The 24,046-nt window shown below is 42.4% G+C and overlaps 1 protein-coding gene across 3 annotated transcripts in view; it reads left to right on the forward strand.

The window, feature by feature from the left end:
- Positions 1-24,046, forward strand: part of ARID5B (AT-rich interaction domain 5B) — a 116,543-nt gene that overhangs the window by 79,772 nt on the left and 12,725 nt on the right. For all 3 annotated transcript variants that reach the window (XM_083843938.1, XM_083843939.1, XM_083843937.1), the window contains 3 exons: positions 5,106-5,310; positions 7,604-7,656; positions 15,302-15,399. In XM_083843938.1, coding sequence (XP_083700064.1) covers positions 5,106-5,310; positions 7,604-7,656; positions 15,302-15,399 — 356 coding nt within the window. The remainder of the gene's footprint in view (positions 1-5,105; positions 5,311-7,603; positions 7,657-15,301; positions 15,400-24,046) is intronic.

The following is a 24,046-nucleotide window of genomic DNA, read 5'->3' on the forward strand; positions in this document are numbered from 1 at the left end:
TGGTGTGTTGAGTTGCAGGGTCCTGCCAGATACTATAGAGTTTGCCTGAATGTTTTTGCTCAGTGGAGGAATGTGCAAAAGCTGCAGTGTGAAAATGTCTCAATTTGCCTCAATTCCCCTGCCCCCCAGACATTTTTAATGTTAAAATATTACTAGGAAAATCCAGCATGAGCTGTGTTGCCAAAGCACCCTGGCCTGTGGCATGAGTTGTTCTGCCTCTTTAGCACCTGACGTATAGGTGTTAGATAATTAAAAACAACAGTAACACTTCATACCAAATTGTTTATCCTCTCTGTTTATATTTGGGTTCACCCTACTAGTCAAATGGGAGGATATTTCAGATAAGAAGTAATTCTGCCTATTTATCTAGTCATACTGTGCTCATCATTGTGCAGATATTAATAGCATTAATTATCTTGGCCAGCTTAATTTCATTATAAATAATAGACGTGCTCATGATATAATGTCCTTGCATGTAGTCAGACTGACTTCACTGTGGCTCTTTGCACCAATCTGTGTCTCAGAGCTACGGATATACTTTAATAAGAGGGGGGTAGTGAATCAGAGACCTTCCAAAGCAGATGGATTGCACTTTATGGAGGCCCTGCTAGTAGGTTTCAGGGGGAGCAGGGGAAGTGTGTTTGGGTGGTGGGGTGGAGACCCACCTACCGTCTTCTCATTTTGGGGAATAGCTGAGGTGTTGTCATCAGCTTAGGCTTCGTGTTGGGCTTCACCACCAGTTTTTCTCCTCTGTCCTTGCTCTACCTCTGACGAATGCTGGTAATGGGTTCGTGAAAAGCAGAGCTGAAAACTGCTAGATTAAATGGGACAAATCCACTTGTGTCAGATGCTGAAAAGTTTTGGCAATGGTCTTGGCCGTATTCCTGTTCCAGCTAAAATCCCTTTCAACCAGAAATTGTGCTGCTTTCATCCTCAGCTCATGGCACCCAGTGTCTGACAGCAGCCTAATTTCTAGGGTGGTGGGGAGAAGGCTCTGATGGAGACGCAGTGGCTGTAGGTTTTGGGTAGGGAAATGGCAGAAGTGGCATTCTGAAGACTGCGGTTTTGAGCCTGTCAAGACGAACACAAACCACATGGTTATAATGACTTGCTGCATTTTGTGTTCTCAGCTGCCAATGACTAGAAAGCTTTGTACATTCTTACAATTTAGTTTTCGTTAGGCATGTTTACCTTGAGCCACGAGCAGATCGTTTCGTAGGCTTTTACTGTTACTTGAAGCAGAAGAGCCTTTGGTTCGGTAGGAGGAGTTCTGAGCAGAGTCCAACATGTGTGGCTTGTTAGAGTAGAGCCGTAGCGGGACAGACAGTGCGGTCCTGGGCCTGCGGCTGCTGCCAGGGGAAGTGGCTCATGCGTGTACCACTTCTTGCTTTTGGTCTCTTTGCTGGTTGCTGTCTCCTTTTTTTACCTCCCTGGGAAGATCCCGGGGGAGATCCCTCCCAGGCTGGGCCATCAGCCCAGGCAGGATCAGCTCTGCTGGCGAGGCATATGTCGAACTCTTCTCTCTGGCATTCCTAGGAACCTGGAGCCTTTCATATCTCACATGTCAGCACCACTGGACAGGCTTCTGTGGCTTGCAAGCTCCAGCATAACCCTCGGTGTACCTGCAAACTCTTCTCACTTCATGCGCCCAAAGAGCGTTCCCATTCAAAGCGTGTAAAAGAGCACTGTAAGGCTTTTTACAACTGGCTGATATGACCATTTCGAAGAGCTGAAAGGATTAACTTGTTAAACATGGAGATTGTCCCCAAATGAATCTACTCATTACATCTCCTAGTGTAAATGCTAAAGTAAATCTCTCACTTCATTTATTTGGCAAGATCTGGGAAATTAGTTTAAAAGTTGCCAGGATTTGCTTTTTCTGTGGCCACAGGTGGCCTGGCACGCTCTCAGACCTGAAGATTTATTCTGAGAGCCTCAGAGATTATCTGATTGAAACTCTAAAATACATCTCTGTAGCGGTCTGCTGTGTGTGTGACCTCTGGCAGGAGAAAACAAACACACGGGTGTAGCCGTGATGCTCACCGAGCGTTTGACCACGGATCATGCACTCCTGATGGAACAAGCAGAAAGATGTGCTCAGATGTTTCCAGAGCCCGTCTCAGCACACACCCAGCCTCTCCACACTGCAGCTCTGGATTGCCTGTTGGGGCATTAGCCCTCGGTTTCATTTTGGATGTGTTACTTGCACCAAAGCTACAGCACAAGAGCTCTAGCTCCAGTGGAAATTGAGCTCTCCCTTTATAACGGAGTCGTTTCTGCTTTCTGAGCAGACCAGAGAAGAGAGCAGAGCCAAGCAAAACTCTGTGTTTGGGGCCTTCGTCCAGGTCTTTGCCTTCTAGGAAGACTCGAAACTGTGCTTTGAGAGAGAAGGTCGGTCTCTGTTCCCTGGTGCAAATCTGGCATAGCTCTAACTGACTTCAGTGCATTTATGCTGGATTTACACTGGTGTTATCCAGAATGGCATTTGGCCCTTTGGGTTGTCATTAATCACTGGTCACGGCATTCATTCATGTCTCCTGTCGCATGCAGGGGAAGTTCCAGAAACGAGGCGTGTGCCTCGAACATTTGTGGATGAAGCATTGCAGCCTTCATCAAAGCTTCATTGAACCTGACACTACTTGGAGGCCTTTCCTTGCATTTTGGCACCTTTGAGATCCACAGGCGCTTTGACCTCTCTTCTCTGTATGCTGTAGAGAAGGACATTATGTGTAACACGGGGATTTCTCACTCCCAGTGGCTTTTTTTATACATTACTTTCTTTGTTTCCTTTTGTCTCCTTAGGAGTAACATCCCTTACCATTAGTTTGCTTTCAGAGAAGTGAGCTTTGATTTGATTTAGCGTTTGTGCCCAGGCTGCCTTTGCGAGCATAGTTGAATTGCCCAGTTCAAAAAAAAGAAAAAAAAGAAAACACTAAAAAGGTGGAGATAGATAAATAGATATAGATTGGGTCTGCCAAGCAAGTGGGCTTCAAAACTAAAAAAATTGTTCCCAGGTCCAGTAAATTGATTCCAAATTTTACCTTGCAACACATTTGCAGCTCAAATTTAAAATCCTATATTTAATGAAATTATGGGTTTATATTGGGAGTGCTAACCCAGTCTTTAGTAATGCACTGAAAATTATGACAATATAATCTAAACTTTACAAGTGGAAGCTGTTAAACAATTTTGCAAGGAGCCAAAGTAAAAAAGTCAAGGGATTAAGTTCTGAACTGAAAAGTGGAGTGAGGAAATCCAAAGTTCATTTACTAGGAAAAGATTCCTATTAACTTCATCGAGTTTTGGATGAAACCCAGGATCTTTACAGAAGTTCAATCAGCGAGTGTGTCTATTACCAAAAGGCAAAGCATGGTGTCTTGTGCCATAGGAAGACAATATCTCTTTGTAACATGCAAGCAGAGAATATTGAGCAATACAGGAAGCATTCTTCAGGAGTAAGTGACCAAGAAAAACCCTGCAGGAAGTCCATTTTCCAGTCCCTACTGCATTTCCTGGGAGGACCAAGCCTGTACCCTGCGGTGTCCAACAGGGAGTTTTTAAGCAGCATCAAGTATCTTGGAAAATTGTGGCCACATCTCCCCTCCAGCATTGCCTCGTCCAATGCCTATGGAAAACTGTGGAGACAGCTAACCCTAAATCAGTGCTTTTTGCAAAATTAACACATTGGGGGAGTATAAAAGATTTTGCTTGCCCTGAGCCTGAGCACAGGGTAGCTTTATTGAGGTAAGCATACCAAAGACTTTCCAGTGGTATGTTTGCTGTTTGTTTACAGCATTTACATAATGCTCTTCATAGCACTTACCTCAAGAAAAGTCAGGAAGTACCCCCGAAGCACCTGGTATAGAAGAAGGGAGGACGAAGGGGAGTCAGTGGTTTACTTGACCAAGAGCCCCTGTCTTCCTATTCAGCGAGACACACTGCTGCCCTCCCAGGATGCCAAGTACTGCTCTTACGGTCTCCCTGCCCGCTCCCAGAGCCCCAAGGACAGCTCTAGGTTTGGATGTGGAGCTGCCATAAGGCTCCTCACAGCACTTGCAAGCACTGAAGGGAAAGTGCAAATCCAAAACACAGCCTGTAACCATCTCCGCTACCTGTCGGTAGATGACTTCCAGTATTTCACTGGAAATGCATTGATCCCATCTTGGATGTGGAGAGCTTGTAAACATCAGTTTGCAAGGTTCTGCTGTTTTGTTTTCGGTACACACAAATTATGGGAATGCTCAAACTGTAACTCACTTGATTCAATTGAGAGGATTATCTTCAGGAGGACTGCAGGATTAAGCCAGTCTCGCTGGATGTTTGTTCCCGTGTTTGAATACTGATGAGAAGTAAAGTGGTTCCAATTTGTTGGCTTCCTGACTGGCACACGTCAGCCGGGGAGGCCAGTGGGAGATGCAGAGCTTTGTGACTCACGTGCATTGGGGCTGCTGGTGCCTACCAGGAAAGGCTCCTGTTACCAGCCTCTTCCGTCTGCTAAATACCTAGGGCTGTGCTTAACTTCAAGCAGATGCTCAAACCCAGTAGGCTTTAGTCTGTGCTACGGCAGAACCTCCACTTGTGTGTGCCGAGGGGTCTGCCTAGCTAAGGCTTGCCAAGGTCTGCATCTATTTTGGTGGGCCAAAGGAGAGAAAAATGTGTCTTTCCTGAGCTGGCTGCTGAGCATTCCTGGAAGGGGCTGAGCACCCTCAGCTCCAAGGGTTGTCTACGAGAGTTGACAATGCTCAGTGTCAGTCCTGGAACGAAGGTTATTATTAGACTTGCTAATGGCAAGTGTATGTGAGAGATGGGAGCTGTCTGTGACATAGCAATGTATAGTCATAAAAATGCAGATCTGGAGAGCATTACCAATGGGTTATAATGATTTAAAGATGTGGCTATTTAAAAATGTTGTGACTAAGATTCAGAACAAGACATTTAGCTCTATAAATAGCTTCCTTTGTTTCCTCTCAAACACAGTTGCATGGTTTGGCCTTCGTTTTTTCAACAATCCATTCTGCTAGGAGAGGGTATTTATTCCTTAAGTGAAAATTAAAGGTTACCCAGATCTGATATGACATCTTTTTCTTTTTTTTTTTTTTTCCCAGGTAAAATGTGAGGCTAAGTCAGCTTTGCCCAAACCCAAGAGTAACAACAGCAACTGTAAAAAAGGCTCAAGTGAGGATAAATCAAAGATTGCCGTAGGTGAAGAATGCAGAGCTGATGAGCAGGCTTTCCTTGTGGCACTTTATAAATATATGAAAGAAAGGAAAACACCAATTGAACGAATACCCTATTTAGGTTTTAAGCAGAGTAAGTATCCTTTTTCTCAATTTCTTGTTGACATTTTAGAATGGTTTGGCTTCTCTGGAGAAAGCATTTGCACACGGAGCCTATTTTAAATCCTTACTGATAGGAGGACCATGTTTATATCTACACATTTTTCAGTCCAGGCATTTTACTGTCTTATGCCCAGATTTGCATCTCTTCCTTCTGGGGTAGTTGCTGCTGGATATTTATAGGTTTAAATCCGCTGATTATGACTAGAAATAGGCATGTTGAAAACTCTGTAGTTTTCTGTTTTGTAAATCTGCAGCGTCTGTAATGCCTTTCTTCTGAGTTAATAATATGACGTATGTTTATTGTGCCCAGATGTTCTTTATGAAAGGACAAATATTAAAGGAAGACATTTAAAGGTGGTCAAGAAAGGCACAAAAGGGATCAGATTTTTAAGCCCAAAAATGTGTTTATAGTTAATAAATTACTGACTTTGGAGAATATAAAACCAGACTGTATCTGTTTAATACAGAATACAATGTTTAAAATTGCTTTGGCATGTACAGTTTGTAGTGCCACAATCTGTAAAGCAATTGTAGGTGGAGAAGATACAGTTGTAACTAAATTTCACATAAATATTGCAGTGCAATGTAGATCTTTCAGAGTTTCCAACAAAAGCTGTAAATGGGGGTATTTTTTCTCCTTATCTATAGGTTGAATGATACTTTCTTTCCTTAAAGGGAGGACTTCATGGACTGAAATATTATTTACTCTAATTTATCTCCCAGATTAAAACCATGTGTTATTTTGATGAAGAATGTCAAACCTGTATGTTTTACATAACAATTTACATACCTAATAGCAATTGGCACTGATTGCAACAGGCCTCCAGCAGCCATTATAAACTTATATAACTCCGAATGATTACAGTGTTTGTCTGAAAACTGGCTGCTTGAAATGGAAGTAAAATTAATGTACTATGAACGGCTTCGTTGCATTATGCATTGATTCAGATTAAATCAAGGCCTAGGCAAAGCTCTTGATAGCTTTGAAGCAGTACAAGGTTCAATGAGGCTTTCAGAACGTTCTGTGTTGAGGAAAGAATTCACCTTCCCCCCCCCATCTTATTTTGCACTCCATCAAGCATGGGGATAGGGAGGCATGAAAGACGAGCTTAAGTATTATTTCTAAAATTCCCCATCTAAGGTAGGGCTCTCTGCTAACATTTAGATGAAATATGCTGAAAGTTGCCTGTCATTCATTAGAAATTAGGGGCCAGATCCAGCAAATACTTAAATGCCAAGAGTAAGTATGCTGAGAAGAGCAGAAATGTTTGCAGGACAGGGCTCTGTATTTGTCCACCAAGACCTGTGCAAACACTGCCAGTATAAATAGGTTAGTGGGAAGAAGCAGTATGTACACTGCAAACGAGCATGCTCCCCGTGGAGGAAGAGATCCTGTCTGCTGTACTGTGCAGCGTACTGCTGAGTCTGGCCTGCAGTGCTTGCAGTGTGTCTGTTGGGAGCCACTGCTTGTTGGTGGAACAGTGCGTAGACTTTTCATAAAGCTGAGACATCAAATTTTCTTCTATCAAAATAAAATAAAAAATAAAAACCAGCATGAAAAGCATGAGAGAGGGGAGGAATTATGCAGGAAGCAACAAGCATCTTCCAACATGCCTTTTGAAGGAGTTGCCTCTGTTCCTTCCACCCCACAGCCATGGGCACGGCACGACCACCCATACCATAATTATTATGGTAATTTGCATTTGGGCTCCCCCAGGTTCATTTACACAAGATCCATTTGAACACAGCTTACTGCTTATTGATTATGGAGGCCATTACCTGAGCTGCAGTAAATATTGGATATTGTTGTTTAATCAATAGGCTTTCTCTGGGAGCCAGTGTGTGGCTCATGCTTGCTTGCTAATGAAATCAGTATTAAACAAATAATTAAAAGCAACATTCTTCCCAATGAGTAATTTTTGTTATCAAAATTATGGAAATATGCTATAGTCTCATTATACTGTGCTTCTTATCAGCAAAGTCAAATGAGCCCAATACCTTTGTCTCAGTGTGTTTTTCCAGTCCTGTTAAGGAATCTAAGTGTGTTCTCTTATATGTAATTAAAAAAATATACATAGTATGGGCTAATATTTACTTTTCAGATTATGTAAATATCTCTTTGGAAAATGTTTCACAGGAGCTTTTTCAGGGGCTGTGAGCTTTCTTTTTTTCTGCTTTTTTAAAAAGAACTGTTTAATTTACATTTCTTTGAAATATGTTGGTTAATGCAATGCTTATCTAAATACTTATTGTCCCTCTAACAGTTAACCTTTGGACTATGTTTCAAGCTGCTCAAAAACTGGGAGGATATGAAACAGTAAGTGTTTAAGTAACTTAAATGAAATAATTGTGCAATCTGACTTTTCCCTGTTAGAAAAAAAAAAAAAAAAGTTAAAGCAAACAATCATTTGCTGCATTTTAGGCTAGCTGTACACATTGTGGGTTTATTGGACCATTTTTGGAAACAGTCCCAATTAGTTCCAGGTTTGGCAAAATTGTAAACTTGTCGTAAAAGCTACAAGTGGAAAACATATGTAACTCTTCCCTGTCAAGGAAATTAGTTGGGTCTGTAATTTTTTCCCATGTTGAGAAAGGGCTATTATTGTACAACAAGCCAAGATTGCATAAAAGAAATTTCACTTGGCAACATCCCTGACATCTGTTCATGTCTAATATGGGAAATGTATTAAAGGCTTTCAAAAGTAATCAGCATTGTCCATTAAGGAATAGTATGCTGCAGTATCTTCTCTTATTCCAAGTGTAAAAGATCTTTATTAGACAAGGGTCAGTACCACATAAACAGGAAGTTATCAAAGTAATTCAGAAAAGTCTCTGACACTTTTTATCAGCTAACCATATCTGACAAGAGCAGTTTATTTTTAGCTCACAGGAAAATTTGAAGGCCATGGATTTTACAGCATGTATTTTGAACCAATAAAATATTAGAGCAACAAACTTAGATTAAAATCTTGAAATGAGAAGAAAGAGCTGCATTAATATGGCACATAGAGATGACATCTGTAATAAAAACCAATTGACATAGGAAGATGTCGTCATTGGAAATATTTTCTTTGCACACAATGATCAGATTAAGTTGTTCAGTTCCTGCCGCAGTTGGATGAAAGAAATTATTTTTGCTTTGTTTACGAAGTAATCTGGGACATATCTGTGCTGTAGAGAACTGACAAGAAGAAATGCACTATCAAGAGACTGAAAGTTACTTGAACCAAAATACAAAACTCACCATTTTCGTACCATACAATAAAGCATATTGTTCTACAAATTAACAGCCCGGGTTTATTAGCATGGGTGTGGTTGGGATTTTGTGAAACACGGAATCTGACATTCTCAACAAAAATCTATGCTTGATTTGGCTTCTGTTATTTCTATATCTTTCATTAATCAGCACATACCATGCTTATGTACAGGAGTGTGTGTAGGTGTGCTCAGGGGTATATATGCATGCATAGCTAGCATAGATATATTGTTACAGAAACTATGAGCCAACAATAATTGCTGTGAGTGGCAAAGTACAGTGAAAATGAGGGCTAAATCTTGATCTTGATCCAGAGCACAAAGAGAAGGCCAGGAAGAAAGTTGAGAGGAGAGCGAGGTGTTCAGAGTGCTCAGGGAGGCAGCAATGTTTCAGACCTACTTGAAGGGACTGCAGCTAGAAGCAGGGGTGCCAAAATGGTGGCTTGCTGGAGAGAGCTGAGCTTTAGTGCCAGAATGAGAGAGCGCAGGAGGATTTAGAGATGGTGAAGAAGGTGAACCCCTGTGCCTGGAGGAGCAGGAATAGGAGGGTGAGTTTGTGAACAAGAGACTGGAGAGCCAGGACTACCAAGAGCAGCAGACGCTGTGAGAGGCAACGTGAGGATCAGAGGGAAAGGAGCACACACGTGAGAGTGTCATACAGAGTAGCATCGGTCCTTCCTTGTGTCAGAGCTCCTGTCCTTTTCTCAGTGACAGGTGTTCTTTGTTGGTTAGGGACACTTGCCTCATTTGATGAAAATGGCAATAATAGTTCAAGCTGTCTGACGTACCTGGGAGCCCACCTTTGATTTGGGAATGTCTCTGGCTGAAGTGATGGGCCTGATCCTGTTTTTTGGATGTGAGTGGCTTATGTGCTCTCTCCACAGAAGAGCTGAAGTAGGGAGGAGCACGTTGATGTGATTTGGGTTGTACATGGAATGTGAGGCTGCCTGACCTCATCCTCTGCTTTGAGCAGCCTCATCCTCAGTATAGATCTGCCTTTGCCTTATATTCCCTGAATGTTAAACCAATAGCTGTTGCAATACTTTGACCTGTGCACAGCCACTTTTTAAAATTATTTTATAACCTGTTTATATCGGTTAAGTTTGCCTAACTGTGTTTGTCTGTACATATTTCATTATGGTGAGCATTGGTGAGAGGCTTTTGTGTTTGATTTGGGTTTCATTTTTCAGCAAGGCATCAGATGACTGAGATGACGTGGACCTCAGTCTTAATTCCAGAATCTTAGAGAGGTCTGCTTAGTCCTGTATTTAAATTTCAAGTGAGTGCTGTAATTCAGCAGTGATTAAATTGCACCACTCACACGCACAATTGTGACTGTGACTCTTACGCACTGTTGTTGATGAGAAGTCGTGCAGAGCAAAGGCTTTCCCCAGTTTTAGGGTGGCAGGAGCCACCCTGATTAGCATACATTCATCTGTTTGGACCCTGTCATCAGGCTTGGATGAGCCATTAGTCTTTATAAGGGCTTCATCGTCTTTAACTTGTTTTTAAAATTTCACTCTTCTAGTTTATACATTGAGATAGAAGCAGGCCTTTTCTCTTGGAAGTACTGTGAAGAAAATAATACTTATATTTAATATGAATACTTAATATTTGGCTTCAGCATGTGACAGCCATTTTCTGAACAGGCAGCAAATTAAAGATTGGTTAAAATCACATTGTAATTTAGAGTGGTCAGGTGACAAATTTTTATAGGCAAGTGTAGAAACTTCCCCAGTTAAGGCTGTTGCAGTCTTTACATCCTTGTGTTTGACAAAACAATGATATTTGGCCAATTTTCAGTTGCAGCCCCTGCCCTGTCCACCTTGTACATGTACAGAAGCCTTTATAGGACTTTAAAAATGAGAAACAAGCAAAGATTATGTACAGTGTTTTTCAGCTTCTGCTCAAATTCACAGAACAGTGCATGTCCTCTGAGTCCAGTCCTATTTAAGAATCTAAATGTGAATGAAAACTGCCAGGGACTGGATTTGAAGGGCAGAGAACAACTTTCTTAACCATCTGTCTGTCTTTCCTTAATTGTCATGTACCAAGTACTGGAATGCATCCAGTGAGGTTTGGCAGAGACTATTACCTATACAGAACAGGATATTTAGTAGTGTCAAGTCATCATTGTGTGTCATGTTTTTACTTAAGGGCTCTCCAGTTACACTGCTTGTGAGAGTCATTTCTCATCTCTTATCTGTTTGATTACTAATTCTTAGTTGTTATCCGTAACTGTGTAATACCACACTCCCATGTAGTTCTTGTTGGACGTAATACAGTCTTAATAAAAATAGGAACCCATACAAATTGGTTTAACTCCTTAACAGATGAAGCTGTCTGTTTTGAATTGGTGGGATCACATTTCTCTTAAATGAAGATAGATGAAATAAGCATCTTTACTGCTAGTAATAAGAGAGTGCATTGGAAAGCACTCTGTATAGCAGACCTTCACAGTATGAATGATTTAAAATGTCCCCAAATCCTTGGATGAAATGTCACATTCCAGGGGGCTCAGCTGCAGTGACATTTAACAACCGTGGCCTGAAATTTTGTCAGTCACCTTAAGTCAAGTGAGTAAAAGATGCAGATGTTCATAGATGGGAAACTTCCAGGAATTATTTAAGAGCTGTCTTTGGCAAATCATGAAGTGGCATCTTTCCCTCTGAGCCAACACAGGAGGAATGCCTTGGCATAATTGTAGAAGACTGTGTGGTGCTGAATGGACTCTACCTGCAGATGTCTTACAAAGATAAAGGGTAAAAAGAAAAACAGGTGGGGCTTAACCTTCACTGTGCAGCAGCTTAAGTTTCGCTGAAGGTCAGTAGGATCCCATTTAGCTGCTGCCTCCTGGAAGCAACAATAAAGTGCTTTAGTTTTTAGAAATTAATGATTGATGCATACAAAAGTTCTGTGTCTGGGCAGGCCTGCAGGAACTGGTATCTCAGTGGAATGCAAAACTACCTGTGTTTGTTTCATAGAGAGCTAGTAGCCAGAGCTCTGTTTTGAAGAGCCTTATGTACATCACATACCATGACCAGAAAATCCCCCTTAGATTTACAGCAGGAAATAAGCAAGAAGCCTTTTCATGAGGAAGAGAGCTGGGCGCTGGGATTGGCAGTGCAGAAGACCTTAAATTTCACAAAGCAGAAGATCCATTAAAAGCATTTGTATAAACAGTCCTCTACTTTAATAGATAACATCATTGTTTTCATTTGGTTGCTTTTGAGTACCCGTTACTGCCTAATACTATGCTTATAGGAACGAGATCAGAATCTGCTGTCAGGTCCCTGGGCAGAGCAGTCTCTCATTTAACTCTAAATTCTCCTGATGGGAAAACATGGCATGGAGATTTTCAATGCTCCTGGCTCCCAGTGGGCCCAGGTCTAGGATTGTGGACCTGTAGGCTGGAGCAAATTGTGGGAGAGGTCTGCAAAACAGAAGACCACTTTAAATCTAAAGCCAGCATCAGAATGGAAAGCTCTCAGAGATGAGACTGGCCTTTGCAATTGTCTTGATTAATAGGTGAGCCTGGAGCATCCTATACCTGTAGAAATGTACAAGACACATGAGGGATGGTGGGTGTAGAGAAAAACAAATTGGAGAATTAAAGCAGCTAAGGAACTTGGTCCTCTGTATGTTGTCTACTGCAGCAGGCCAACTGAAGTCAGGAAACTGAAGCTGAATTTACCAAAAGTGTGCAGTGAAAGTGCTTAGGAAGTACTTGTTACAGCTTTTGCAGTGTCTTAGTTGTCTTACTCCACTGTAGCTCTATGCCCTTAAAAAAAAATGACACCTCTGAATGCTTATAGGAAATTCCCTGCTCAGCCAACTAAAACATTTGAACATTTTTGCACCTTCTGTTACCTGCCGTTCTGTTTTTCATGTGCCCCAGCCATGGGCATGTTACTTACCAGGATCACATATGAGCCCATTCCGAGTAGAAGACCCCTGTGCACCAAGCACAAAGCAACCAAGGCAGGCATTTTGGTACAAACAATAACCATAAGCAAAGCATTGCCAAGCAGTGCCCTTTTCTGGCTCCTCAAGAAGTTCATGGTCGCTGAAGGTGGCTGGGAGTGACTTCAATGAGGAAAGAAAGCAGTCCTTAATTTGAACATTGCCAGCATGAGCATCCAGCTTGAACAGTGCTGCCCTACATGACAATTGTGAGGTTTCCACAGTGCAGTGTTTTGCTCAGATTGTTTAAGGATGTAATTTATCACTTACTTTAGTCCTTTGAAGTTTATTAAGCATAAAACCTAAACTTTCCAGAGCAGGGGAAAACTCAACCCTAGGCTTTGTTAGAATAACAATTGTTTAAGGGAATGTCGAATTGAAACGTGGGAGGGCAGAACTGCTAATTGCCAAGGAGTTCTGATCCACTGCAGAGGCAGAATTGGATAAAGCTGGGCAAATATTTATGTAAATACTATTATTCCAAACAGCCTAGAGGAGATAGGCACAGAAAAATGTCCAGTGATTTCAGAGGGATTCCCCTTTCACCTTAAAGATGGATGTGTTTAGTGTTGTTCCAGCTGGAGTGTTGACTCTGGATTCAGCTCACAGTTGATGAGACTTGGGCTCTAAGGTTACCATGCTCCTTTTGAAAATGTCTGCTGTGCTTCTTAGTAACATGGGTGCATTTAAAAAAGGGGCTCGCAGTAGTCCTCATGTGGACGAATCCTTTGCTTTAATTTATATCTTCTGCACAGCATCACTGTACTCAGCCAAAGATGAGTCCTGGACAAAGCTTTGCCAGCCAGCCGGGCTGTGCTTACTATGGGTCAGAGCACAGTCCCCAGATTGGCTTTGAGCATCTTTGTCCCCTTAGCCTGTGAGGCTGCCAGATTGTATTTAATAGAAAGCTCCTTGCAACAGTCCACAGAGGATCCATGATTTTGAGGAACTAAGAAAAGGTAAGGGCTTCCTGGCCATGCCTTGTCCCTCTGCCTGTCCCAAGGACCTGTGACAAAGGTGTGGGAGGCAGGAGCAGATCTAGCTTTCCATCCAGACATTCCTCCACAGCAGGGGGCTTGGTCCAATGCTTTTTTGACCTTTCAGGTTGCAGAAGGAGCATACGTTCATATTCCTGGGAGGCAATGTTCTTTATGGCTCATTAGGACTTCAGTTCTTCAATCCCTTTAGTAAAAGTAATAGACCAAAGTGTGGGTAGCCTGGGGAAGTGACAGTGTAAGAACTTAAGTGAGAGAACTAAGACTTAAAGTGAGCCTTTTCCTCAGATGAATGTTTAGCTTTTATTTAAATAATTAATTTGTGGAGAATTTAGCCTTGAATCGCAGTCTTTCGCTTCCACCCATGTACTTTGGGTTTGTTACAGAAGACAGAAAATGAAACAGTTGAATACAGTCAGCCCGTTTTGCCTTGAATGAGCTTTAAGATAAAATACTCCCTTTTTTCCAAGTATTCAGAAGTCCAAAAAAAGGTACTAGTAGTGAGTTGGAGGAGGTGCTGATGTTTTCTGAGGAAATCTGTGCAAACAATGAACTTGGAATTGTAACATTATCAAGTGCTAAGTCTCCAGCCATCCTTTTGGCTTCAGAGAACGATTTCTGCAAAGCAAGGATGTTCCTTTTATATAGAGCAAAACAGAAATACCTCTTGCCCAGTAATATTTAACAACGGTAGCTATCTCCCCTTGTTTAGATTAAAATTACAGGCCTCAGATTGCAAGTTGTAATATTTGTTTTCTTCTGATTGCTGCCTTTAGCTCCTCTGTAAACGCCATTGACTGCTCTGTGGGTAACTCCAAAGAAGCCTCCGGGGCTGAATATATTAAAATCCACAGCATTCCACAGAAAATTACAAAATTCTCCCCAAATTGCCCCCACAATTTTCCACTGGCCTTCTTTATGAGCTGCAGGCAAAGGAGGGTGATCTGTTGTGCTTGTCCTATTCCTGTTTTTCTTCCTGTTTTAAATATAGCGGAATATATAAAATAATGAAGTGGTATTCAGAAACAATTCTTTTGCCAGGTCTTCCATCTGTTATTCTGTATAATCCTAATTTCTGTACAAAAAAACAGAGCCATGGTATGCAACTCAATATGTTACAAGATGTTTATTTTCATCAGCGTGGTCCAATAAAGTACATAGCTCAAATATTAACATTGGAGTATGTTAAGATTTCATTACTATTTGATCTATATATTTTACTGACATAAATGGATAAAAATAAACAGCTTGTAACATATAGAGTTACAGACTATGCTTTTATGGATTTATAGAATTCTGTGGTGGATTTGGGTTTTGCAGCAGATTTATTTTCTCTAATTTAGTTAAAATAACTATGTAATCATTATTTGTGCTGAGTATGGTTCTAGCTTCAGTTTCATAATTCACCGTGGGATTTGTCTGCAAAACTTCTGATGGTTAATGACCCTGTATTGATTGAGATTCTCTTTTGTGAGACCGGATTGCTTGTGACTTGATAATGAATCAGTCAGATCACTCCATTTTAGAGAGAGAGAAAATAGGCATAGTGTTAACTTACAAAAAAAAAAAAAAAAAAGGGAAAAAACGACACCCAAAGCTCTGCGCGCTCTATATATTCTGTAGGGGCTTTTATAGTGCTTGTAGTACATGCTGTTCTGAAAGTGTCACACATGCATTTGTTGTTGTGAACTCAAACGCTGTAGAATCTGTAAAGATGCAAGATTAAATTTTCCATTGCCATTTTTACAGATAACAGCCCGTCGACAATGGAAACATATTTATGATGAATTAGGTGGTAACCCTGGAAGCACAAGTGCTGCTACATGTACTCGCAGACATTATGAAAGGTAAGATAACAAATCTGAAATGCTTGTTTAATAATGAAAAAATTAATTTGGAGAGCCTTCAAAGCGTTTTATAAAGAATTAGAGAAAGAGAGAGAGAGAGAGGATTCTTAAAGATATAGTAAATATTCCCCCAACAGTTTAGTCAGATAATCCATTGTAATTTAAACCAGAGTGTGTGTCTTCAGTGACTAAACAAATAAAACAAGAATCTGATTTTTCTTTGGTACATATCTTAATTTTTACAACAGTTTTCTGAATAAAGAAGCCAAAAAATAGAGCAAAGCATACTCAAGGAAAAATGAGGAATGACAGCTAATTGATGCAAACACTTGTCTTTTGTCGTTTTTTAGGAATACCAATTAAGCAAATTGTGGTTGTGATCAAAATAACGGGGCAGCCCACAATGCAGGGTGCTGTTAATGTTGTAGGTCATGCAGAGCGTTGCATTCCTCTTCTTCACTGCATTCCTTCCCTCCTCCCTGCCTGCAAGCTGCTGCCAAGCACTCTTTCTCTGCAGCCATTGTTGCTGGTCAGAACTGTTGATTTCTTATTCTTCACATGTAGATAATAACTTCCAGGGCTTGTGAAGCCAACACGCATTGAATAAAATACTGGAGCTGGAATGTTGTTTTGGTTTGCTTTGGTTTTTAGAAACAACTCTTTTTTTTTTTCTTTTTTTTAAGACAAGCAAATGTTAATAAAAGCTCTGCAATTTCAGGCTCAGATAAGGAAAGTCCAATCTCTTGTTTCTGGGCATAAGAAAGTTACTGTACTGAGCTCAGGAAGAGGTTGTACTTGCCTGTGCAGAAGGTGGCACAGCAGAGCTGTGCGCATTGGGCAGTTTTTCACCCTCTTTTTGTGCCTTACATGTTGGCCACTCCGAGGGAGACCCTGCCCTCGTCGTGGAGGGGAGGTTCACAACCCTCATTTACAGGAGACATCTCCACCACAAGGGCTTGGGTGAACAAAGAAATTGCATCTAATGCACCATAACAGTTAGAGTTAGAAGCTTTTCAGAGATCAAGCCAAGCAGCAGAGCAAATTGTGCACGTTGCTGTACACGTCAGACGGGGTTTTCCCTGCCGTTGCATTGCTGACAAATGCTACAGATTGCTGTAATTGACTCATCAGATTGTGGGTATTCGGCTCTTCCCCTCCATTATTACAGCCCCGGTAGGCTCAAGGCTTCCTCTTGCACCCAAGCCAGCTGATTGGTTTGAAGCTGGTAGTCTGGGTCTTCCCTCGCCAGATGCGCTGTGCAAAATCCTGTTTACTTCTCAGAGGAGACCCAGGCACACGCGAGAGTTAGGGCTCTGCGGGTTTGGGTCACAACTGTTGCTGGGCTCTGTGATGAAATCCGAGATTCACTGAGAGAGCAACTCTCTTGTAGCGGTGGAAAAATAAATGAGCCATTCACAAATACTCCATGAACCCTTCTCTCTTTCTTCTGCTTTCATGCTAGTGGTTTATTATTTTACATGCAAAACCCTGGAATTGCACTCTTCTTTGATGCACACACTCCTCCATGTGACTTCGTTACTTAGGGATGTACTACAAAGTCCATTACACTCACTAGAAAAACTGAGCAGACTCACCATGCCTTGAGAATTCAACAGCCTTTCCCAGCTACCCAAAACCAATTCTGCTTGCCCCAAGCCAGTCTGAGGGAGGACACAACTATAGTCGACGGTTAGGATGGGTCTTAAGACACCAAAGAGCTCAAATGTGAGCCATTGGGTTCCAGAGCCACTGTGTAATTCTGGGTTCGGTCTGATACAAGGCAGGACCTATTTTTCAGTGCTTTGTGGCAGGCTGTCAGAAGATGGCATTTGGAGAAAAAGTGTTGTAGAATTTTTAGATCAGCCCTGAGGTAACCTAAAATATGCTTTACCAAATCTGGTCTGAAAAACGAAAACACGTATAGAAAGAAAAAACTCAGTGACTGGTCCAATCTCTAGATTTCTAGCGTTAGACACTTTTTTCCACCATGGGAAAGTTGTATTAAGCCTCAGACTTGGAAAAAAGTAAATTAAATTGTCATGGTTTGTTTCAGCTGGTAATTCTAACTACAGCACCTGTAAATGTAATGTTCATTTATAGCCGAAGTGCTCAGATGACATTTAATCTAAAACTAGAACTGCAGCACAGGAATACACATTCATGATTCAGGACACACGTACATTTTCTAACTTGAAGGTGAGCTGTAAAGCTAAACTGGAAATTGAATTAAGCTGGGAAGTAAATGCTGAATAAACCTCATGATTTTTCCTTTCTGAATCCCACGGGTCTTTCCTTGCTTACTGGAGGCAGAACACAAGGTTCCCTGGCGTCACTGGTACCGCTGCTGTTTGGCTTAGCCTTGCCATTTGTCTCTACAACTAGATGTCAGGGGCAGCCGTGTTGAGATAACTATCTTCTTTCCAACATGATGGAGAAGCTACCAGCTGTTTACACTGGCTTGAGCATACCATGGCTGCTTAGATGGCGCGACCTTTCAATGACATCGTTAGGATGCTGCGGAGCGAAATGGCACATGCCCTCCGCTGCTTATAACTTCTAAAAAGGCAGGATATGGCTGCAACCACCCCTTACCAAGGTGGCAAACACTAAAGCAGAGCCAAAAGCAGAGGAGTCACGGCATGGCCAAATCTATAGCGACTGCTCTGCTCCCCCTCCAGCACCCAGGCGGGGAGGAGAGGCTGGGTGCTGCAGGTGGGCAGAGCGCCTGGGTCAGCGAGGCGATGGCTTTGTTTCTCTCCTAAAGGGGAAAGATTTTGTGTGCAATGTCAGCTGATTCATTTCATGAAGTACAGTTTGGGTTTCCAGTAAGTGGTTTCATTTTAAAACAAGGCGAGGTTGCCAGTTTTTCAGTAAGCGTTGTTTGTATATTAGTTAGACAACTTTTGTTTTATTAATGAGTATAATAACGAAAGTGCAGGTTGCTGAGTGGAAGCAATGGGTGTTTTTATTTAAAGCATAGCAGGAATCACATAATGCCAATGAATGCGTTATTGTCACTGTAGGCATGGCTGGTCTGAACCTGCCTCCGATTGGGTTATTTCACATAGGCCAAGGCACTTCATAAAAATGTCTTTGTCAGCCTAGTTTCCCTTCCAAACCTATTCATCTCTGTCAGTTTTTAATATTAGTACCAGGCTCTTGGCTATAGTCCATTAGTACTGTACTTAATTGCTCATGTTACAGATGATTACCAATATAAAAAGCATTAATGTTTTCCCATCGTGGGGCTGTTGCTCTCTACATGATTCAGACCGTACGGAGCTTGTGAGTTGTTGTTGTTTTGGTCATTAACTTTCTTTGTTTGTGCTCCTCTCCGTGCAGTCACCTTGCCCAGTCGTGCAGCGTAGGGGCGTGAGTGGCTGGTGTTGGCTGGTTCAGGCCGAGCCTTTCCTGGGAAACGGAGAGCTCCTTGTTGGTGCCCCGCATCTCTCGGTTGTCAGGAAACCCTCAGAAACGGCTACTTTTCTGCGAAGCACCCTTCTCCCCGCTGCCTTCCCCTAATAATGCAGATGTGGTTTTCACATGCAGGGGCTGATGTTTCTTTCGCTTTTACACAAAGCACATGATCAGCAGCTTTACTTATCCTGTGTAAACGATAGGCTGTGTTTCTGCAATGCTGGTGACGTTGTCGTTAGGGATTTTTTATAAATATAACACCTCCACCCCCTAAAAAAAAAACAAGAAGAATCCACCACCGACTTGCTATTTCGCAAGGTATAAGAAGTTCCAAATAAAGCTCACTGAACAAAACAGAAATGTGAGCAGTGGCCTGTTGGGGCCTTTTTTGCCTCAAAGCCTGGCCGCCTTTCATCTTTGCTTCCTCCGAAGCAAGCCCCGCTCGCTCGGCAGCCCCAGGCAACCCGGCCGGGGCTGTGGATGCGGGGTGTGCCGCGGCGTGCGGTACTGCCCCGCAGCCACCCGGCGGGCAGTCGTGTCGCGTTGGAAGGGGCCACGCGCTCCCAGGATTTGGAAACGAGGAGGTATGGTCTCTTGTGCAGCTCAGAGCCCCTTCTGCCATTTTTCTGTCGTAACCGCTCACATAAATATTACACATTATCAGAAACACAAGGCAGGTCAAAGTCAGTCCCTTACATGGTTTCCTTGTAACAACCGTAAAAGTTTCTCTACCCTAAGGATATTGTGAAGTAATTCAATATGCAAGAGAGTCCTGCGTTCCACACAAATGCTGCTTGGTTTTGTTAAAGTGTTTGGATAATTTTGGTGGAGTGTAAGCATTTTGGTGGAGTTTTGTAGGAAATAGCAGCCAGTCTTTTAGAGGGGAGAAAAAATTAGATTCTGTTATAACGTATACATGGAAATGCTTACGGTTGTCTTTTAATACACATAATTAATAGAAGGTTTTGGTTTATAATGTTAAGTGTGAAAACATCCTCAGGCAAAAATTAATCAAGTGTTATGTCATCCTGTAAACTACAGCTAGCTCTTTGTTTGACCCAAAAAATTTTGCCAAGCAGTAGTTTTTTCATGTCATACTAACCTGATTGTTTTATTTTTGTCTTCACCCCACTTTCCTGCCCCCCTCCCACTTCAGCTAGTCACAGACTCCCAGAAAACTTTGCAAGTTTCAAATTGTCTCAATAGTTTTCCATCAAGCATGAATTTAAGCCTGAAGATAGATGAGGTGTCTGTCCTCTTTTCCTTCTTTTTCTTTTCCTGTTTTTTTTTTTTTGATAAATAACAAGAGGTTTTTACTTATGATTTTCTGCCCTCAGGGCTTTATCATTAAGATTAAATAACTGTACTCTCAAGCATACCACTGAACAAACATCTTTTCAATTATGTGAGTAACAGATGCTGTAACAAAGGAACTATTGAAAATTCAGAAAGCTTCCCCCCTCCCCAAAATTTAAAAAGTATCAGATGACAGAGGAATGTAATTGTTTACCATTAAAACAGATCCTTAACTGTCCATTCAAAACATCTGAGAACATGCTGTTTTTTCAGAATTTCATCAGGACTGGGTTTACAACCCAGGAGACTTACTGGCCAGCACTGGAGTCGTTGGGTGAGTGTGCTGGGCGACCAGGCGCTCCCTTCCAGTGACTGCACAGCAATGGTCTCTCTCCCTTGTCAAAATTGTTTCACAGCCTTCTTTCCACCCAGGATTTTGTCCAAGCAGGACTGGGGCATGCAGTGTGCTACCCAGGGCCCCGGGGTGGGTGTCAGCCAGGCAGAGAAGAGCTTCCTGTCTGTGCACCCCCTGCACTGGTGTGAATCGGCTCTCAGCAGGTGCTGTGGCTGTGCACATGCGGGGTCCCGGCACTCCTAGCATCTGAGCTGGGTGTGCATCTTTGGTCAGCATCAGGCCAAGCGTGTTGGTCCCTCTTGGTGACTCCACTTCGTGACATCCAGGAGTAGGGACAGGCTGTGCCCCCGGGGACACGGCCCGTTTCCTTGCTGGGAGCTGAGCTGTCCCAGGAGGGTGCTGCGCAATGGGAGATGTGCCACTCTCTTTTGCAGGAGCAGCACCAGGGCTGGGGAGTAAGTTGTTCCCTCTCACATGCCCCAAGTCTGCTGGGAATCTCCACCTTGTGTTTTGCTGCAGGGCTTTGCTAACATGGCAGGGGCTGCCTGTGGTTAGCCCAGCTTTATGCAGTGGAGATGTGGCTCCAAGCTCCCAGGCCGGGTCAGCAGGATTTCCCTCTAGGAGACCTGCACCCTGCCAGCAGTGCAAAATGACGTCTGTAAGTTTGTATTGAGCACAGGGGCTGGGCATTGCACAGTCTGTGCAGACCGTTTTGCACTATTGGGCAAAATGTATGACTGCCTGTAGATGGAAAATGGTGACTGTGGCTAAAACAGAGGCTTGTAGTGATTTTGGTAGGTGACTTGGGGAAGCATCACGGTCCCCATCACCCTTCCTTTGAATCTTTCCCATGCAGTAAATCTGGGATGGTTGTTCATTTCCCCCTGCTGAGCCATAGGTTGGAGAGTGTCTGAGCTTCCATCACCTGGCTGTGCAGCTAAATCAACAGCTGTGTTTGTAATGTCACTAATTTCCAGTTTACTTAAAACAAAGTGTCTTTGAATTCTCTTACAGCAATGCAGTTCCCACCTTTCAGCAGCGAGCCATTCTCATTACCCACCAGCACTCCCAGTGGGCTGTGAGGAAAGTTGTTGATGAAAGGATGAAAGAGCTATTTCTTTAAGGAAGGAAAGTTCTTCGGGAACAAAATTGAACTCAGACATATTTTGCCTTTGCTGATAAAATACATGCCAGTTTTGTACTTCAGACAAATGCAAATAATCCTATTGCTATTATATTCTGCACAAAAGCATGCAAGGCTTGCTTTCGTAACCCTGGATTGTACAATTCAGCACGGGGAAATCAGGCTGGAGGAACACACTGCTTGATTTCCTCATTGTGTTTTATATTCCCATTTCAGAAAATAGGCTGAGATCTTAGAGCTTGGGTTATTCCTCCCCCCTCTTCTCTGCGGCGGAATTGGTCGCTGGTGCCCAGGAGAGCTGCCTGACGCTCCTGTCCATCCCCACCAGCTGATTGCTGTTGAAGGTGACTTGTTTCCTATGCTTGCACCGACAGCATTGCCCCAAGATTTGTCCCTTTTAAAGAGCATCACTGTAAAAAAGATAAGCCTTCTCTCGGGATCAGAGCTAGGGCATTTCTGCTGGTCCCTTAAAACAACTGAATATTTTGCCACCGAGTTTCCAGGGAAAGAGAATGGGGCTTCTGTGACTTAGGTTATCAATCGGGGGCCCTCTACTCCGGGGGCAGCATGGGGCTGTCCCTGGAGCCGCCCCATCTCGGTGGCTGCTCATCCTGGTCTGTGCTCAGACCCACGGCTGCAGGCAGCTCTGCCCCGCTGCTCTCGAGGACCTAACAGACAGTTCCCGATCAAACTGGGCTGGCTCCAGCAATGCATTCAGAGGAAGGAAGGAGCAAGACACACAGTGGCATAACGTGCCCAGGAGGGAGGTGTTTTCTGAACTCCTACCAGTAAGGTGATTTGTTGCCTGTCCCTTCTGAGTGTTCCTGAAACTCTAAGCATTTAGTGTTCTCATGATTTACATTAGCATCTAATCCTTGCATAATCTCGCTAATCCCTTGGCCCCGAGGTACCCACTGGCAGTGAGTTCCACGGGTTAACTGGTGGCTGTATTCATTTGGTGGAGCAGATTTAAGTCTTTTTCCATTCCCATGGCAAACAGCTTCCTTAACCTTCTTGCCAAGAATGGAAACGGGGCAGCGTCTCCCGAGTAATGGGCTTTGGTATTTTACGTCCTTCCAAGATTATTCTTGTGGCTGAGAGGCTCCCTTGCGCACTGTTTTGTGTTGGGCTTGGAGCCCTTGAGAAAGCAAGATGATGTCAATGGGAGACATGCCGGAATATTTTATTCTGCCAGAAAGCAAACAAAAATAACCACTGAAACAAATAGTATAAAAATACTGTAGGGGTTGTGCTGAACAGCCTCCTGCCCTCCTTCCCCCTGTGCAGCCCATGGAGAGAGCGCTGTGTCCTGGGCATATGGTTCCTCCCTGGCCCGAGCGCCCCGCAATATCCACACACAGTGGGGAGAATTAGAGAGGAAACTGGCAGCCTTAACATTTAATTTCCTTCCTCTTTCTGGGTTGGTCAGATCCTTTGCATTATTGTAACTACTTTTTTTATCATGTCTATAAATAGAAGTGCTCTCATGTGTCCTGTGAAGCAGAGTTGGGCCAAAAAAGTCATTTGTTCTGCATAATCAATACATGAAGATGTAGTGGTTACTGGCTCAGATTAGACTTTGTATTGTTATTTCTATAGCTGGGAAAAAAATGTTGACTAATAAGGATTAAGGGCTTTTTTTTTTTCTTTTTATGAAATGCTAATGATGAAGACATGTTTGATATACTGTGAAATACATTTCTCTAATGTGAAGTTTCTGCTTTTTGTTGGGAAAGAGATTCAGTCCCTGGAGGATTTTAGAATTTGTAAATATAAAATTATCTGCTTCAGTGTTTTTTAAAAAAAGGTTGGCAGAAAGCCAGATTACTTACATTACTGTAATAGATTTGCTGACCTCTGACATCTGCTGCAGAGAAGTACATTGAATTTTTCATAATATCAGATGATGCAGATCTAAAAACTGAGTACACTCTGCACCATTATTTAATTCAGGACTTAGTAAAGCAAAATCTTTTTTTGAGTAGCAGTTTATACGTGATTAAACTTAATATTGCCGATTGTAATAAATCAGGATTAGTATAGTAGTGATTTGTTAATCTAACTTGTATTGATTTTAAGTTGTCTTTATTTAAAAAAAAAAAAAAAAAGGGACTCGCTTTTCACAGTGACTGAATTTAATAAGAAGCTCTGTGATAGCAAAGACTCCCCTACTGTTTCTGCTCTTGGCTGGAAAATGTTATTCTTGTATTATTCCAGGAAAAAAAAAAAAAAAACTCATGCTGCTAAAAATCTGCTGCCTGTGGAAAGATTTTTTAATACACTAGTGCTTACATATTCTATTTATGTTAATTGACTTATAAATAATACATTTTATTAATCTTAATATTGGAATCATGATCATGATAAAGACCCTTTTATTTGGTCTCCTCGCAGGCTTTACAAGTAAATATTCTTCAGCCCACAGAATACTCCCC

The sequence above is a fragment of the Anser anser genome, assembly GCF_964211835.1.
Source record: "Anser anser genome assembly, chromosome: 7".
Lineage (NCBI taxonomy): Eukaryota > Metazoa > Chordata > Aves > Anseriformes > Anatidae > Anser > Anser anser.